Below are 17,224 nucleotides of genomic sequence, written 5' to 3' on the forward strand. Positions count from 1 at the left end.
ATTTATGAACTGCTAGACACTAACAAACTGGTAGGAGATTTGTGTGTTTGGATTATCATATCTACAGAAGTATATAAACCCTTTTATCTTTATCAGTCAAATAGCTGCAGTTAAAGCTACAAACTTCTTCCAGCACATCCAAAGCCTGATAAAGGAAACAGAAGAATTATTTTATTTGGCAGAAAAGTCGGGTAGATTTCTTGAAGCCAAGAGTACATTTTCATTCTTACACCTCTCTCTTGATAGCAGTCCCTTTCTAGTCTAATCCAAAGGTTGTTACTGAACACTGTTTCCCATAGGGAAAAGAGTTGCTTCAGCCTATGCACCTGCTTAATATTTAATGAAGTGTTTGTTAATCAAGACTTCTTGCTCTTCATTTCTAACACACAGAATCCCTGTAACCCCTTTGGGTTCTTCCAGTCCAGGAGAAGAATGTGGACCAGCACTGCCACAGGCAGAAGGATGACTATGCAATTAAAGTTCAGGGCTACGACACAGACTTCAGGGATATTCTTTGGCAGCTGATTTTCTCTGAACCTGAGGTTTTTAAGCCTCTTAGGGGAATGACAACACATCTTTGAGCTACTTTAGCCTTCTGTAAGATGCTTTAATAACAGGTACCCTAGAACCAGGAAAGCAATGCTATCAAATCGGATTTCATACAGCAACTCTTCTAAAGAATGCATTTCAGACCCATGCTTATCAGCAATTGATGCCAAATAGTCATAATGCAGTGGTATGGACAGGAAGGTGCCTGCAAAAGATACTCTTTCTCCCCCTCTCTAATAGGTTAAATTGAAAAGGTCAGTTTACAGTCTGTCATTGTAACCACAGTTGGAAAACAAGCCTTGTGGAAGATGTTACATTTCTAGGCATTCAGACTGCAGCCTGGTTCTATCAAAAAGATCCCAAGCAGATCCTGAGCTGTCCTGAAGCATCAGAAGCACCCAGTACACATTCACCCAGTGCTGCAGTGCACAGCCTATCCTGCTTTAGAGGAATTGTCTAAGAACATTCCAATTTAATCACAGTTATCAAAGTTATTTACAGGATGTTTATGGACTCTGGTAGGCAGGAAGCCAAACTAGATGATCACAGCAGCTGCATAATAGTAAAAAGTTCAAAACAAGCTAGAAGCCAGAAATTGTTCATTTGTTGTACAGACAATAGATAATTTCTTTTGCAACTGCAGAGAACTTATCAGAGGTAAAAAGAAAAAAAAAAGTGAGTGATAATAGTCACAGGGAATAAAGTATCTTCAATTTTGCAGCAGCACTGCAGCCATATGACTTAATGACAGCATGTCCCTCTGGCATGTATTAGTGCCTTGCAGCTCTCTACAAAAGCCTGCTATTAGCTGCTCTGAAAGCATACTTCCACAGCTTTACCAAAGAAGTTTTAGTTGTTGTAAGGGGAGCATCCTGCACAGAGCTACTTCTACCTACTGACAAGTTCTAGGAGCCATTTAATTACCACCTTCAGATTCTTTTGAAGTCTATGTTGACAAGTGAGTGTGCACTGGTGGGCATTTTATCCACTTCTCTTTCTAAGAGAGAATTGCAACCAATTAACCTGCATGCTGCTATTTAGATCCATGCAGCAGCATTCTATCTCCATCCTCTTCCCAATGACCTATGGAAGATCTGTCCACTATTAGTCACTAGGCTGTACGGATTCATAGCATGAAGGCAGATATTTGAGATGCCACAGTTCTAGCACCTCATAGTCCTGAAAATAGCAAGGCCCTCTCTTAAAGGCAAGGGACACAAGACAAGCTACCACAACGTGCTTCAGGAGAAGAAAACGAGCACGAGACGCAGCCAAAGTCCTTAGAGCCCATTTATGCAAGTTTCTCAAAGGACCAGCAGATTCCCTTCCTGTGCGCCAGTTTCCTCAGAGCACCATCACCAGCTTTCTTTTGGAACTACAGCAGAAGTCTTTGATTACCCCCAAATTATTTTTAATCTCCCTCAGCAATGCCACAGTGTGCTTAGGGCAATCTGCAGATACATCTTTCCTAGTCAGCAGTGAGATTATCCACGCCACTGGACTGAACACTGTCAATGAAAAATACCTTAGCTTGACATTTTGCCTTTCTATCACAATACGCTGCCCCATGACTTGAGCTTTTATTGTGCAGCTCATCCATTCTGCTATAGTTAGCCCTTGATTAAAAGATTCAAAGGGGTTGAGTGAAAAAAACCAGAGTATTATTCCCACATTTCAAAGGGAAAACATGGTAACAGATAATAAACAAGTAGTAAAACTCAGAACACTATGCCAGTTATTGCTTCTCTGGTTTTCTATCTACTATCCAACTACTACAATTCCAAGCTTTCTCATATTGAACTCCAAATGATTCAAAAGTCAACAAAGAAAACACAAAAACAGCACAACAGATCTATTCTACTAGATGAACTTTTCCCATTTAATCCTGCACAGAGTTCAAAGAACCTTCTATTGTAAGATGAGGACTAGAGAGCCAACTAATACAATCCATGCCATGGGAATAATTCATATAAGCTGCAATTAAGCAGGCTAAGACCCTCCTCAACCAGACACTGCTGAGAGGAGCTATGCCAGAGTTTTACAGAGTCCAGAACAGTTTGGAAAGCATCAAGTGTTTTAGAGTTGCTTTCCAGCTTGAATGAGCAAGGCCCAAACAGAGTAAGGCCCAGCTCTGTACTTTTTACGTGACCAAGGACAAGGTCAGGTGCGTGCCTGGTACGTGACAAACACTACTGATGGAGTTCACTGATGATAACCCATAGGACTAAGTGATTAAAATTGGTCTTAGGGCAACTCTTCTGTGTCTAAATTAAGCAGGAGTTCTCTGACAGTATTTTCAATGTAGCGAATGCAGATTACAGTCCAACTGTAGGAGGATTTTCTTTTCCTGTGCCCCAGATTCCACAGCCTGACACAAGTATTACAATATGTGCTTGTGTCAGACTCGAGCTCAGCAAGAACAGCCTCCTCCCTCTTCCCCAGAGATAAAGACAGTCCAAGTCACAGAGCAAAGTGATTCCAGCCGACCAGCCTGTCTACGTGTATCCCAATATCAGAAGTCAAGCCGCTTTCACCCAAAGGAACATTAATGGCAAGCTGAAACATACCTGCAAAACTGATGGTGGTGTCCTATCTTCAAATAATCTGATATTGACAGCAGCTGACAGCAGCTTCTTGTGTTCTCCTCTGCTACACAAAAATTCCTTGAAGAGGGACCTGTTTCCCAGATAAAGCAGTTCAAGGTTCTTCGCTACTAAGGAAATCCATCTGTTCTCTCAGATGCATTTTAACACAAAAAAAATACTTCCTAAACCACTATCACTTTAAGCAGTGAGAGGGCAGCTGAAAAATAAAATTGGAGTGCAACCACTGACTTCACAGGTCCTAGGACTGTGTTTGTCTCCAGCTCTTAATCTCTGCTGTGGGCTGGTCTCTCCCCCCCTAGGGTGCTGCAGCATCACACTGGGGTAGCTGTTGCAGCAATGTCCTGAGAAAGTCTGATTAAAAATGCCAACAAGGTGGAGTTGAGCCACATGCTCTGAAGCTGAGAAAACAAAAACATTGCATTGGAAGAGCTACAAAATTATATTTGTCCTTCCAAGTTCCTTTGATCATAAACCCAGAGATCTGTCAAGTCACAACAGAAAAACAAATGCTGTGAACAGTTGTAGCAGGAAGAACTCTGTTAGCAGGAATGCAATGCTCCGGATATCTAATCCTTTGATCACTCCACTTTACCTTTTAGGAGATGAAAGGAATTTTATGTCTTAGTATACTTGCTACAGTAAAAATAAATTGCTGGTTTACCCCCCCACAATCCCTACATCAACATATATTATAATGAAGACTCTGCTGCAGTACAGAAGACCAGCTCTCCCTCTATCTCAGCCTTGTTTGAGATATGAGGCCTCAAAGAAACAACTGAAAAAAAAAAAATAAAAAAAAAAAATCAGTATAACTGACAAGGTTTTCCACCACTCATTCTCTTTCTAATCCTCATGGTCTGAGGAGAAAGCTTAGCTGTGTTCAAAGCTAGGCATCACCATCCCTTCCTTCAGGTGCTTCTGTTTCTCCTCCATTCCCACTCATACATCTCACCAAGCATCCAAGCTCTCTGTCAGAGAAGAGCTGCTCTGTGTCCCAGAATGACTCTTTCCAAATTCCTTCCCCTTAAGTCATCCAGCAAAACACAGAGCGCGTCTGTTACAGTGTCCCTCCAGTCAGAGGGACTGTTACTCTTCCTTCTGCTCTAGAGCAGTGTGTCCAAGAGCCTCCTCCAGTAAAATTCCTACTCAGAGGATGGAAAATTTCAGGCACGCATTTTCATGAAGTTTGAGTGAAATAAAAACAGAGGAAATGAACAGAGCCTGCTGTACTATTTCTGAATCCCTCATCCCCAGTGTAACTTCTTGCTAGAACACTCGGTGCAAAGATTTTATTTCCAAGCAAGTCAACATAGCCCCAAACAGTTTTCTGTCACAGCTCAGACTAACCTAAGAACATCAGCTGTTCTGCTTTTCTTAGATACCTTTGGGCTCTTGTTTATTGCATTATAGATAAACAGAGCTACTTTCAGAGCTGATTTTTTTTTTAATTTGCCTTTAAGCCCAGAATTCAGTGATTATAATCAACTTATTTTAAGAGAATCAGCACTAGAGGAGAATATTGCTTACTGCTTAGTCAGTCACTGATTCTCCCCTCCCTCCCTTATTGTGCTGTGAGGCAGCTCAGCCTTATCTCTTGAGCCTGTTGTAAATTATTGACTAAAAATACACTGCACAGTGTAGCTTCTGGAATAATGGAAAGACTTGAAAGCAACATTGTGATAAAGTGTATTTTTCCCTTTCAGTATAATAGTTTGTATTACTCAGAAAGACTGAAATTTTAGATTAACATGAAACCTTAGTACCCTTCTATCAGTACCAAAAAATAAATCACCTACTTAGGAAATACTATGAGAAGAATCACATCTGCTCTGCTTCCCGTAACGTTTCACTACTGCAACTCTTGAACTAGTCGAGATCCCTATTTCAACAACAGCTTTAAGCAGCCTCAGAAGGCACCAACTTCAACGTATAGCTTTCACAATACCAATGGATAAATACAACTAAATACCCACATCTTGATAGACGAGGTATAAGCTTACTTTCCTGCCCTCTCCAAACAGAGTAGTAGCTTCTGATCTCCCCATTCATGATTCAAGAGTTGCTTGGAAGTACACTGTGTTATCCCTATGCTCATACAAGCAGCAGTTGTACATCTTTCCTGCATCATGTGCTATTGACCTAAAACACATTTTATAGTATTTACTTAAACCCATAGGATTCTGTCTGGGCTTGATGTTGTTAAAGGAGCGAGTTTTCTACTAGCCACAGCATACTACCACAGCAGTGAAACATACTTCAGCATTAGTACCTTAACTATCAGACATATTGAAACAGCTCTATTTGTAAGTAGGCTATTCAGTACCAAGGTTACAGTACAGATCCGTGGCCACAGGTTCATAACACTTTCCGCCTATGCAGTAGCATAGAACAGTAGATAACCTCTTATCTACTATCTGCTAACACCAGTTGCTGTGATTTCTTGGTAGTTATCCTTGTGTTTACGTAATCTCCAAGACAGCTAACATAATGGTAGTGATGCTGAAGTAGCTGTATTATAGCATTACTGAAATAATGATCTCATTACACACAGTAATGAAACTATATTTTATTATAAGCAAAAACAGCTTTTATCACCAAGAAAACAGGACCTTTACACTTTTCAAAGAGCTACTCACGTAGCAACTGCTATACTTAGAAATCAATTGTACTTCCAATTAGAAAGAAGCACAGAGTGTAACAAAAAACCAAAACCCAGAAGTCATTAGAAAATATCCGACCTCAACTTAATTAAGCAAAGCCTGTCATATTCTGGTCCTTCCTGACAATAGTCACCGCTCCAGTTCACAGTACTCCAAAATAAAAGTGACTGGTAGTTCAACCTTTCTCAGTGTTTTCTGCATACCAATGCTACCAAAGACTGCTCTACCACAGTCCACACACAGTATGCTCCTCAGAAACTCTAGCATTTCCTTCTTCCAAAAGAAACAAACAAACAACAACAAAAAAAACAGTCATTGGATAGATACACTGTGTCTTTGTGGGGGGGGAAGGGAGGGAAAAAGCAGAGAGGCTGATGCAGTGAGAACACTATATAGAAAACTCATAGGCAACAGCAGAAGCGTATCTGAGAAGTCTGGAGAAGAGCAAGAAACCATCTTCAGTACTCTGCATTAAAAGGGTACTCCTTATGATTTTGGGACCTAAAAGAAATCAAAGAGGAAAGATTAGGCTAATGGCTGAAAGTTGCAGCTGTAACCACTGCAAAGAACCATAAGAGCAGCAGACGAACTTATTAAAGCAGAGTTAATTTGTTGCAGCTTTCTGTTTTCCACAGTGATGGGTTGCATTTGTAAACAGAGACTCTTCCCAGCTCTGAGCACACCAGGCTGCATTTAATATTCCAACATACTCCGGGATCTAAGCACTCTACGTAAGTTTACTGTTTACTACCTGGAAGACTCTCTGCAACATGACAGTTGTTTAATATATGAACCAAACTATGATGTGCCAGAATGTGTAAACATTTGAGTGTGAAAAAATTGTTTTAAGGATGAACTCCCTGGAAATGGAGCTTGAATATCCTGGATTTTAGCAAGGTTTAGAACATGGAATTATAATCACACAATCACAGAGAAACATCAAGGTTGGAAAAGACCTTCATGATCATCCAGTCCAACCATGCACCTGTCACCAATAGCTCTCACTAAACCACGTCCCTCAACACAAAATCCAAACATTCCTCAAACACCTCCAGGGTCGGTGACTCCACCACCTCTCTGGCAGCCCATTCCACTGCCTGACTGCTCTTTCAGTAGTATTTCCTAACGTCCAGCCTAAGTCTCCCCTGGTGCAGGTGGAAGCCATTCCCTCCAGTCCTATCACCAGTTACACAAGAGAAAAGGCCGACCCCCAGCTCACTACAACTCCCTTCAGGTAATTATAGAGAGCAATGAGGTCTCCTCTGAGCCTCCTCTTCTAGACTGAACAACCCCAGCTCCCTCAGCAGCTCCTCACAAGCCCTGTGCTCCAGACCCCTCACCAGCTTTGTTGCGCTTCTCTGAAGCCACTTCAGGGTCTCAATGTCTTTCTTGCAGTGAGGGGCCCAAAACTGCACACAGGATTCAAGGTGCAGCCTCACCAGAGCCAACTCTCACTTCCATGTTCATGCTGTATCACTGTTTCTGATGCAAGCCAGGATACCATTGGCCTTCTTGGCCACCTGGGCACATTGCTGGCTCATGTTCAGCCGAGCATCAATCAATACCCAGGTCCATTTCCTCTACACAGTCTTCCAGCCACTCCACCCCAAGTCTATAGAGTTGCTTGGGGTTGTTGTGGCTAAAGTGCAGGACCCAGCATTTGGTTTTGTTGAATCTCATCCCTTTGGCTTCAGTCCAGCCTGTCCAGGCCTCTCTGTAGGGCCTCGCTACCCCCAGGCAGATCAACACTTCCAGCCAACCTGGTGTCATCTGCAATCTTACTGAGCATTCACTCAGTGCCCTCATCCAAGTCATCAATAAAAATACTGAACAGGACAGGCTCCAGCACCAACCCCTAGGGAACACCACTCGTGACTGGTCGCCAGCTGGATTTAGCTCCATTCACCATCACTCTCTGGGCCCAGCCCTCCAGCCAGCTCCTTACCCAGCCAACAGTGTACCTGTCCAAGCCTCGAGCTGCCAGGTTCTGCAGGAGAATGCTGTGGGAGACAGTGTCAGAGGCTTTGCTGAAGCCTAGGTAGACTACATCAACAGCCTTTCCCTCATCCACTAGACAGGTCACTAGATCATTGAAGGAGATCAGATTGGTTGAGCAGGACCTGCCCTTTGTGAATCCATGCTGACTAGGCTTGATCCCCCAGTTGTCCTGCATATGCTGCCTAATCTCCCTCAAGACAATCTGCTCCATAACCTTCCCTGGCACCAAGGTCAGGCTAACAGGCCCGTAAATAACATTAAATAACATGAGAAAGTAATAGCATGAAAATGCTGGCACTTACATGCTCATTGCACAAGCTCTCCAGTTTCTATTAAAGCTGAGGATAGTTGCCATCTCTTCTTTAGTCAGCTCAAAGTCAAACACCTAACAAGAAAAACAGGTGGAAATCACCTCTTTGGACAAATCAGAGATTGTACGCAAGAGGCACAAAATTAAAAACCAAGCCCACATTGGAGGTAAGCTGGTTAGAAATAATGCCTGCTTCCTTCATAAAGGAAAGAAAAGGAAATCCAGAGATGCCTTTTTTCAAGACTTCAGTGGTAGAGGGAATAAAAGCCAGAAGGTGAGGTTGACATGACAGCTGTTCCAAAAACTTTGGTGAGCACTTCAGCATCACAAAATTCTTCCACCCTCTTTTTGTCGAGGATGCATCTTCTGATCCCATTCCAAAGAACAACCACAAGGCTTCCATATTCCACTTAATCCAGCTAAGCGTATTGCTGAATTCTAATGACCACTTTCTGTCAAGTATCACTTAAAGCAACACTATTTAGGAACACAAGGGCTCAAGGGTTTGCAATCTGCAGAATAGGAGACACTACATAAGGTGATGACTTTCAGCAGATATCTTCACAACAGTGCTCATCTCTTCTCCAACTGCAGCCCTCAGTAGAGGTAAACAGAGAAAAGCCCTGTGCTCTTGCCTAAGGAGGACTTGGGAAGGCTCAGAAGGGATCCCTGTTTGCTCTGCAGGGAGAAGCGATGCCAGGTCACTCGTAATTACTAACCTTGAAGTTCTCCACAATGCGCTGTGGTGTGACAGACTTGGGGATCACAATCACGTTTCTCTGGATGTGGAACCGAATGAGAACCTGCAGGAACGTATCACTGAGTCAGAGAACTGCTCTTATTCTGTGAAATGCAAAACCTATCCCAATAGCCATCTGCTGTTAACTGTACAATGAGCTGGACTAACCAATCACAGCACAGTTACATTTCACATCACACCTGCACTCCAAGCAGAACTTCAAGTATAAAGAGTGGAGTTTTCCTCCTTTTCCATATTGTTTGTGGTACAGACAGCTTCTAGGCTTTTAGCATTCTATATAAGTGCTTATTTCTTTGCAAGAACTTGAGATGGGTAGACTGAAACATCTGAAGGTGGGTCAAGAAAGCATTTCTTACTGATGGTTCATTGAACTTTTTGAGAATACATTGCAGACTATGCAATAAACAAGCTGCACGGCTACTTTGTGTGACTGCAGCAGCTCAAAGGGAGTTGAAAAATCAGGCTGTCCTTTACACCTTTTGTGTTGCTATTATTTAGAACAATTAATGACACAAACTGTGCTACAGGAAGCAGTACCCACCATCCATCTCCCACATACCTGTGCTGCTGTTTTGTTGTGCTTGGCTGCAATCTCTTTAATCTTAGGGTCATCCAGAAGTGAGGGATCCTCCGGCTTAGCCCTACACAAAGAACATAAGATCAATGGCAAGAAATCCACACAGAAAGAGCCAGCCTACCAACAGATATCTGTATCATGATGAATGATCAATGGAACAACTTGTAATCTCAAGGCTGTTAGCATAACCCGTCCAACTCCCTTGCAAACTGATCTTACCATGGCCTGTCAGGAGAGCCAAGGGGACTGTATGCTGTCACAGCAATCCCTTTGGATTGACAGTAGTTGATCAGCTTCTCCTGGGTCAGGTATGGATGGCATTCAACCTGGAAACACAAGAGTGCAGAGAACGATAGCAGCAGAACTACTTCCATGTTTCATTTATTGATTTTTAATCCAAAGGAAGTTTGTTTTGGTCCTAATTTATAGCCTATGAGATATGATGCAGCATTGCTTTTCTGTATGCCCCCACGTCCTTTCTGCTCTTTATAGCAGGTCTCCTCACAAGTGCAGGGTTCCAAGGACAGCAATACTTAAAACTTCCCTGATCTATACTGTCCCTAATGTACAGGACTGTATTTATAATTGCTTAAGTAGAACAGTCCAATGAGATGCATATACAAACAGCTGCAAAGTCACAAGAATAGGAAAGTTATTATATGGTACAGTTATAGCATATAACTGTGTACTATACAAGAGCACAAAGTTCTCCCTACTTACGTTGTAAAATCATTATGCTGTAAAAATCATTATGCTTTTATACCTACTGCACTAGCCTCAATACTGGTATTGTTTAACTCCCTTTTTATCAGCTTCATGTCAATACTCATGCCAAATACTTCCAGCCTGCAAATATTGAGTGGCTATTAATTGCTCCAGATATGAGAACTGCAAACTGTTTTCCATTACAGAATTACTATGAATGCATGTGTGCTTACCATTGGTTTCCAGGAGGCTATCAATATAACACAATACAGAGTCCTTAACAACAGGTCTGTATTCCTGCAGGTTACTGATATGCAGTATAGAACAGCCATTATGCAAGTTGTCTGGAGGCAGTGAATGAACATGGAATTTTGGTACTTTTCATAGATGGATTTGTGGGATAGCCACATACCAGACAGCACTATACCTTTAGCAGGCTAAAGAGAACGTTCTAACTACTCTGTCATTCAAGCCTTCAAAGTAGCCTTGTTCTGCTTCAGAAAGGAGTCCCTGGAAACTTGTGCTACCAGCAGGCAGAGCAACAGTGCAAGTCATGGGATCAGATTGCAGCCTTGAGTGCTTTATTTATGGTTCTGGCTGCTTGCTACCATGAGAAGCCTTCTCTTCTGAGGCATGTTGGAATATTAAATGCAACAGGATGTTAACTCAGTTCCCAGGGTAAATTATGCATACTAATGTTGCTTCAGCAGCTGCTCAGAGTAACAGCAATTAGACAAATTGAGGATGTCCTCCACTACATAACAGAAAGAATTTGGAGCATGAGGCAAAGTCATTCCTACGTGCAAGACTGAGCTGCATTACGTATGTGGCACCCAGACCATGGTGAAAAGCCTCTGATGTACTTTTAGAATACGTAAGAGACCTCAACCCCCACTGTGACAGTGCTAAATTACCAAAGAGTCAGTTTTCCTTTGGGAACTAGCTACCACTATTATAACTACCTTGCCAAGTTAATATCTCACCATGAATGAAACCAGTATGCATACTACTTGCATTCATAATTAATAACAGGAACCTCAATACACGGAAGTGTTGGACTATACATGGGATGCTGATAGAGAAATGTTTCCAAGGAGCACTATAATCCTACATTAAGATAACTGGAGAGAGTTAATAACAGACAAACTCCTAATCTTGCAAGCATTCCTGAAGTGCTAGGTTTGGAAGGACAGATACCAAGACCTATTGCTCCGAGTTTAACTTGATTATAGTAATCAGAAAGCTTAAGTAAACTTGTAGTGTGTCAAAAGGTCAGCATCCTCTACAGAAATAGAGGGGTAATCATTAACTACAGTGAAAGCTTTCTTGGCAGCGAGAGGCAGTAGGAGCTGAAAGATATAATAAGACCTCTAAGTATTCTGAAAGTCAAGATTATGAAAATACTCTGCTCAAATCAGAGATCCCACACTTGTCAAAGGGTTTGACATTGAATAGAAGTCTAGAGAATGCTCCTGATAGGCTTTCCAAAAAAGAAAAGTCCTTTTTAAGTACATATGCTCGAACTACCACAGTAAATAACAAGCTCCTGTAATCCAGTCCCAGGAACAGATGGCAGTCCTTCAAGTACCATGGCAATTTATGACAGGCCTAGGTAGATTTCACAGGGATCTGGAACCTGTCCTCTTCAGCAACTTGTGAAAGGCAGTAACCTGTCAGTTCTTAGGCGATTTAAACTGAGGGGGAAATACAGGAGCAGACAAAATACTCAAGGCTTGGTTGTCACTTCAGAAGGACCTACTCACACCAACAGGAAAGAGGTTAACAAACTTTATGAAACAAGATGCAAAGCACTGCACCCTGGAAGGAATAGCTCCAAGCAGTGACACAGGCTGGAGCCTGGATGCATAGAGAGCAACTCTGCTAGAAAGCAGCTGGGAGCTGAACTGAACATTAGCCAGTAGCGATCCTGTCATCAGGAACACAGACAGCAAGTCACAGGAACTGATCATTCCCCTTGATTCAAAGGGTAATCAGATCACCTTTAGAATACAGCATCCGATCTCCCCCTCTCCAGTTCTTTAAGCAGAAGATTGGCAGACTGGCATCTCAGCAGAGGGACACCCGGATAGCCAAGGAATGCAGCACAGACTATACCAGGGTAGGCTGAGGGCATCAGGCTTGTTCAGCTTGAGGAAGGGAAGGTCCCAGGGCTCCTAGCAATAGCTTTCCAACAAAGAAGGTCATCAAAAGCAAAGCCAGGCTCTTCAGTAGCCATGGTGGAAGGACAACAGACAGCAGGCATAAGCTGAAACAACATAGGTTGGGACTGGAAATGCTAGAAAGGCAGCCAGGCAGCAGAACACTGCACAGAGACTGTTCATGAAGAGTCTATAGAGCATACTTCAATTCAGTTCCTCAGTTTTAAGTCATCAATTACAGGAACTGACCTCTCTAAAACAGAGGAACAAAACCAAAAACAAAACAGCCACCTTGTTCTCTACCAAGTTCTTGTACACATACAGAGTTTCGGTCTACTGAAAGGTAGTTTTAAGGCTCATCTGACTTCCCTCTCTGCTCCAAAACAAAGACATGCTGGAGAGGCCCCTTGCCAGATTTCCAATTGGTAGTGCAAAGACTCCAGCCTTATCCTACAAGATGATCTCAGCAATCACTGAAGGGAGAGAAACCCCAAACAAATCCAATTAAACCTGGAACATTTACCTGTGGGTCACCTGCCTTACCTGGTTGTTTGCAGGCTTGTATTTCAGTCCTGGCTTGTTCAAGATCCTTTCTATCTGCTCATGGTTGAAGTTGGAAATCCCAACAGCTTTTGCCAGACCAGCATCCACCAGTTCTTCCATGGCCTAATGGCAAGAAGAGCCAAGTATGCATAACAGGGTCTGAAGACAACATTCTTTCTGACTTGGCTTACTTCCTTCATGAGAAGGACAGTGTTTAGATCTGCACATCTCATGTCTGAGGGACAAACAGAGCACTGGAATATTTATACCACACCTCCCATCTCACCAAAACCCAAAGATGCATTCTTTAAGGGTGCATATGCTCATACTAAGTTGAAGTGGAAAGCAGCACTTAACAACGCACCATGCTACCAGTGAGCCCCTCCAAGTAGCTCTGCAAACATGAAATAGTTTGGAGTTTGAAGTTAATGATGACATGGAGGAGGCTGCTGAGGATGGAGGGCTCAACTGTCACTGTGACTAAACTCACCTCCCATGTTTGTAGAAGATCCGTGTTGCCAGGTATTGACATGCCTTTGTCATCTGCGGGAAACAGGTCCTCTCCTGCCTGTCAGAGAGAAAGATGATGGAAACATTCCCTGCTAGGAATATTAACAGCAGCTAAAGACCATATCACAAACTGAATGCTACTTATCTCTGTGCTTATTAGTAAGCACATCAGCTTACATTCTTCAGTCTTATTTTGTTTTCACGTGGGTTTGTGGCATTTTTGCCAGAAACCATCCAAAGAAGGGCTGGACCTCCACTGCACAGCAATGTCCTGTGGCTCACCCAAATACATATAAAAAAAGCTATGCTTCACCTGTAGAATCAATGAGCTTTCAAGTTTACTTTCTGTATTACAAAAGCGCACAGTTTTTATGCGAGCATAACGGAGTCTTTTCTTGAAATATATAACAAGGATCTACCTAGGATCTGGCTTTTTCCACAGTCTTTCCATAAGGACCCAATATGCTGGCAGGTCTTTCACGAGGAAGCTTGCTAATAAAACTGCTGGCAAACGGAATGTGGAAGCCTCCTGTGCACCAGTTTGGACAAGATGCTTAAGTATGAGCTTGGTTCAGAAGCAGGTGTTTTCTCTTGATTACCACAACACATTTTCACTTTGACAGCACTGCCCAATGAAAGTCATTTCAAAGATGCATGCTTCAAAAAGCAATTTGTGTCTCAGAAGCAACAGTTAATATGGAGATTTTTATTATGCCATAACAGATTAAGCTTAAAATTTTCAGACAGAGACATCAATTGCTTCCTATGTAGCAAGTAAAAGTAGGAAATTAAAGAGCCTCACTTTTGAAGATACAAGCTCTGTAGAACACTAAGGCTCCTACAGCAAAAGTCAGCTCCACCTCTATTGTACTAACAGCTCATTTATGAAAGAGAAAAATAGAAGCATTTTCTCTCGCTCTGCAAGCCTGTAACAAGCAGGGGAAAGAACTTCTGTCAGATGGCAAATTACAGCCCTCTCACTAACAAAGGGGGCTGTAATTTCATCAACCAAATCTTTGCCACTTGAACATATTTTTGATTTGTAGAAGACGACTCCCAAGTTATACTGCCTTCATTTTGATTGTTACCCATGACTGCAGTAGGGAAGACTGCTTCTAATTTTAAGTTTACCTGCTGTATAATCAAAACAGCAGAGGATGCTGTGCAAGCAAGATTCTTAGGGGTACAAAACCAACTGAACAGTTACTGAGCTGTGAAACTGTAAGCTCTTCAAAACTGCCAGGTGCAACAAACAACGCCATGGGCACAGCTCCTACCATACCTTAAATCCAACAGGCCAGTGGATGAGGTAGAGATCCAGATAATCCAGTTTCAGGCTGGCAAGAGTCTTCTGGCAGGCTCCTTTCACCAAAGATTTCTCATGAAATGTGCACCACAGCTGGAGACAAAAAGCCAAGCCACATCATGACCAGCTGGGTTAAAGTTGTTGGAGCAATTCTGTCCTGCTTAAGAGAGAAGCCTCCTTTGGAAACTGATGAGGAATTAGATTGTGTTACTGCTCTTCAAATGGGGCTTCCTCTGAGAGCTGCTGGCAAGAGATAGCAGCACATAGGACTGGATGGGTTTATATCAGACAGCAGAAGTAGGCAGGAGGCATGAATTAAGACAGTTAACTACTACAAGGTCAGTTTCTGTATAAAACTAGGCAGCATAACTGCCTAGTAACAGTCAGGATAGTTTACAGTATCACCCATCCCACAAGGAAAAGCTCTTCCTAATTCTCAATGGAAAATAACATAAAGGAAGCAGCTCTAATAGGAGGTTACAATAAAAAGCAGGTCCCCCATAGGTCCCCTGCAGTACCAGATCCTCACCTTACTGACTACAAAGAGGTCCTCTCGCTTCACAACACCCTCCTTGATTTTCTTCTGGATCCCTTCCCCAACTTCATTCTCATTCTGGTACACGTAAGCACAATCAAAGTGGCGGTAGCCTGCATCAATTGCAGCCATCACTGCAGCTGTTACTTGCCCCGGTGGGGACTGAAGGGAAAAAAAGGAAAGAAAGAAAGAAATGCCTAAAGAATGCTCATCAAAACATCCTGAAGATCTTTTCCCAGTAAGACAAAACCCATGAAAGCCGCCCCACCAAAAGCAACCCTCAACAAAAACAAGCGAAGCAAGAAGTAAGCAAACAAAGCAGTTCTCCCTGCAGCATTCTTCACTCCGAAAACGTCTCCAGCACAGGCTCCCATGCTCGGGGCCGGCCTCCAGCTGTTCAGCGTCACCCAGCTCCCGCGCAGGGCCCCACACAGCCGAACCCAGGCCTCCTCCCTTCCCCCCGCCTTCGCCAAAAGGAGAAGCCCCAGCAGCTGCCGGCCGGGAGGGCCTCGGCCCTACGAAGCCGAGCCGAGCCCCAACGCCAGCCTCACCCGCCCGGCCAGCACTGCCCCGCTCGCACTCATCGTCCCCAGCACAGGGGCGGGAGAGAGGCGCGGGGCCGCCCCACAGCCCACCAAAAGCGGCACAGCCTCGCTCCAAGAGCCGGCCTCAGCTCGCCCGTTACCTTCCAGGTGCCGAGCCCCAGGATGGGCATCTTAGCCCCGGTGTTGAGCTGCACGTAGGTCGCCATGGCCTCACACAGCGCTACGAGGGAGACGGCCCCCTCAGAAGCCTTTAACAGCCGCCTGGCCCCGCCCCGCCTTGGCTCGGCTCGGAGGCGGGGCTGGCTCTGTTCCCCTGGGGCTCGGGCTGGGCTTTGCGACCGGCCGCAGGCTGAAGGCGGCTGTGTGTGCGGGTCTGGGATTGGCGCTTCGCTGCTTCCACCTGGGGGGAGGGCTGGTGCTCAGGAGGAGTCCAGGATAAGAAAAAAACCCAAAAAGCAGTTAAAGAGCAACGGCGGTTTTGTTCTGGATGTTGGGCGTGTTTATTTATTTACTTTCAAAACACGTTTCGAAAGCTGCCGGCGAGGAACAGTGCTCAGTTTCTTAAAATTATGTATTTATTTTTTCGGGGCGGTGGCGGTGATCTGACAACCACGAGGCCTCGCTGTGTTGAGGGAGGTGCTGGAGGCATAAAGCGTGCCGTTGTACCGACCTGCACGAGGTGGGCCGCACCGCGGCTCAGGAGCGGGTGACCGAACGCGGCAGGGCAGCGAGCGCAGCCCCGGTGGAGGCTGCAGCGCAGTGGAAAAAACCCGCCTCGTGCGTGGGGCTGCGCTGCTCACTGGCGCGTGGAGTGCGGCTTTGGGTGCCTCTCCCGCAGCTCGGCATTTTTTTGCTCCATTTAACTAAGGGTGAGCTAAGGCAATTGGTTTTCCTCTTTAATGTCCCTCCTGGTTTGTGTCAGCGCTGTCAGCCGTTCCCGGCAGGATGTGATGTTTTTTCCCTTGGATCGCAGGGTGCTTATATAACTGCGTGCTTATCATTCACCGTTTGGTTTGTTTTTTCCCTGGTGGTTTCTGGAAGGAGGGATGTTGTCTCTCACAAGACTTCACGCAGAGGTTCTACATTTTGCTTTGCTCTTGGTTCACCCGATGGGCAGCTCTGCCCCAGCCTGGCTGCTTGCTTTTCCCCAAGGCTGTGTGTCACGTAGTAGTGAGGCCTTGGGGATGAAGAAGAGCAGCCCTGTGTCACGGGCAAATCTTGCAGGCTGTCCTTGGTGATGTGCTGGTTGTTTTTGCACAGAGAGCGCTGCAGATGTGGGGCTGTGTGTGGGAGGAAGGGTTTTATTTTCTTCTGCTCTGTGCACGAGGTTTCTCACTGAAACAGGATATGTAGTATCACGAGTTTCTCAGTCTGTTTTGCTAACTTTGCATTTAGCAATAGTAATTTCACCACAGATAGTGACTTCAGAGAACAGCAGTGTTTGTCATCTGCAAAAATCTG

The 17,224-nt window shown here is 44.1% G+C and overlaps 1 protein-coding gene across 1 annotated transcript; it reads right to left on the reverse strand.

Annotated features, from left to right (window-relative positions):
* Positions 1-5,706: 5,706 nt before the first annotated feature.
* On the reverse strand, positions 5,707-16,038 carry LOC125703121 (aldo-keto reductase family 1 member B1-like). The gene is made up of 10 exons (XM_048967196.1): positions 15,904-16,038; positions 15,213-15,380; positions 14,660-14,776; positions 13,358-13,435; positions 12,868-12,990; positions 9,680-9,786; positions 9,443-9,524; positions 8,843-8,926; positions 8,116-8,198; positions 5,707-6,316 (listed from the first exon to the last, which is right to left on the reverse strand). Exons 1-10 carry the CDS (start codon positions 15,967-15,969, stop codon positions 6,274-6,276), a joined length of 951 nt encoding a protein of 316 aa, XP_048823153.1. The 5' UTR covers positions 15,970-16,038; the 3' UTR covers positions 5,707-6,273.
* Between the last annotated feature and the right edge of the window lie 1,186 nt (positions 16,039-17,224).

This window comes from Lagopus muta, chromosome 1 (assembly GCF_023343835.1).
Source record: "Lagopus muta isolate bLagMut1 chromosome 1, bLagMut1 primary, whole genome shotgun sequence".
Classification (NCBI taxonomy): Eukaryota; Metazoa; Chordata; class Aves; order Galliformes; family Phasianidae; genus Lagopus; species Lagopus muta.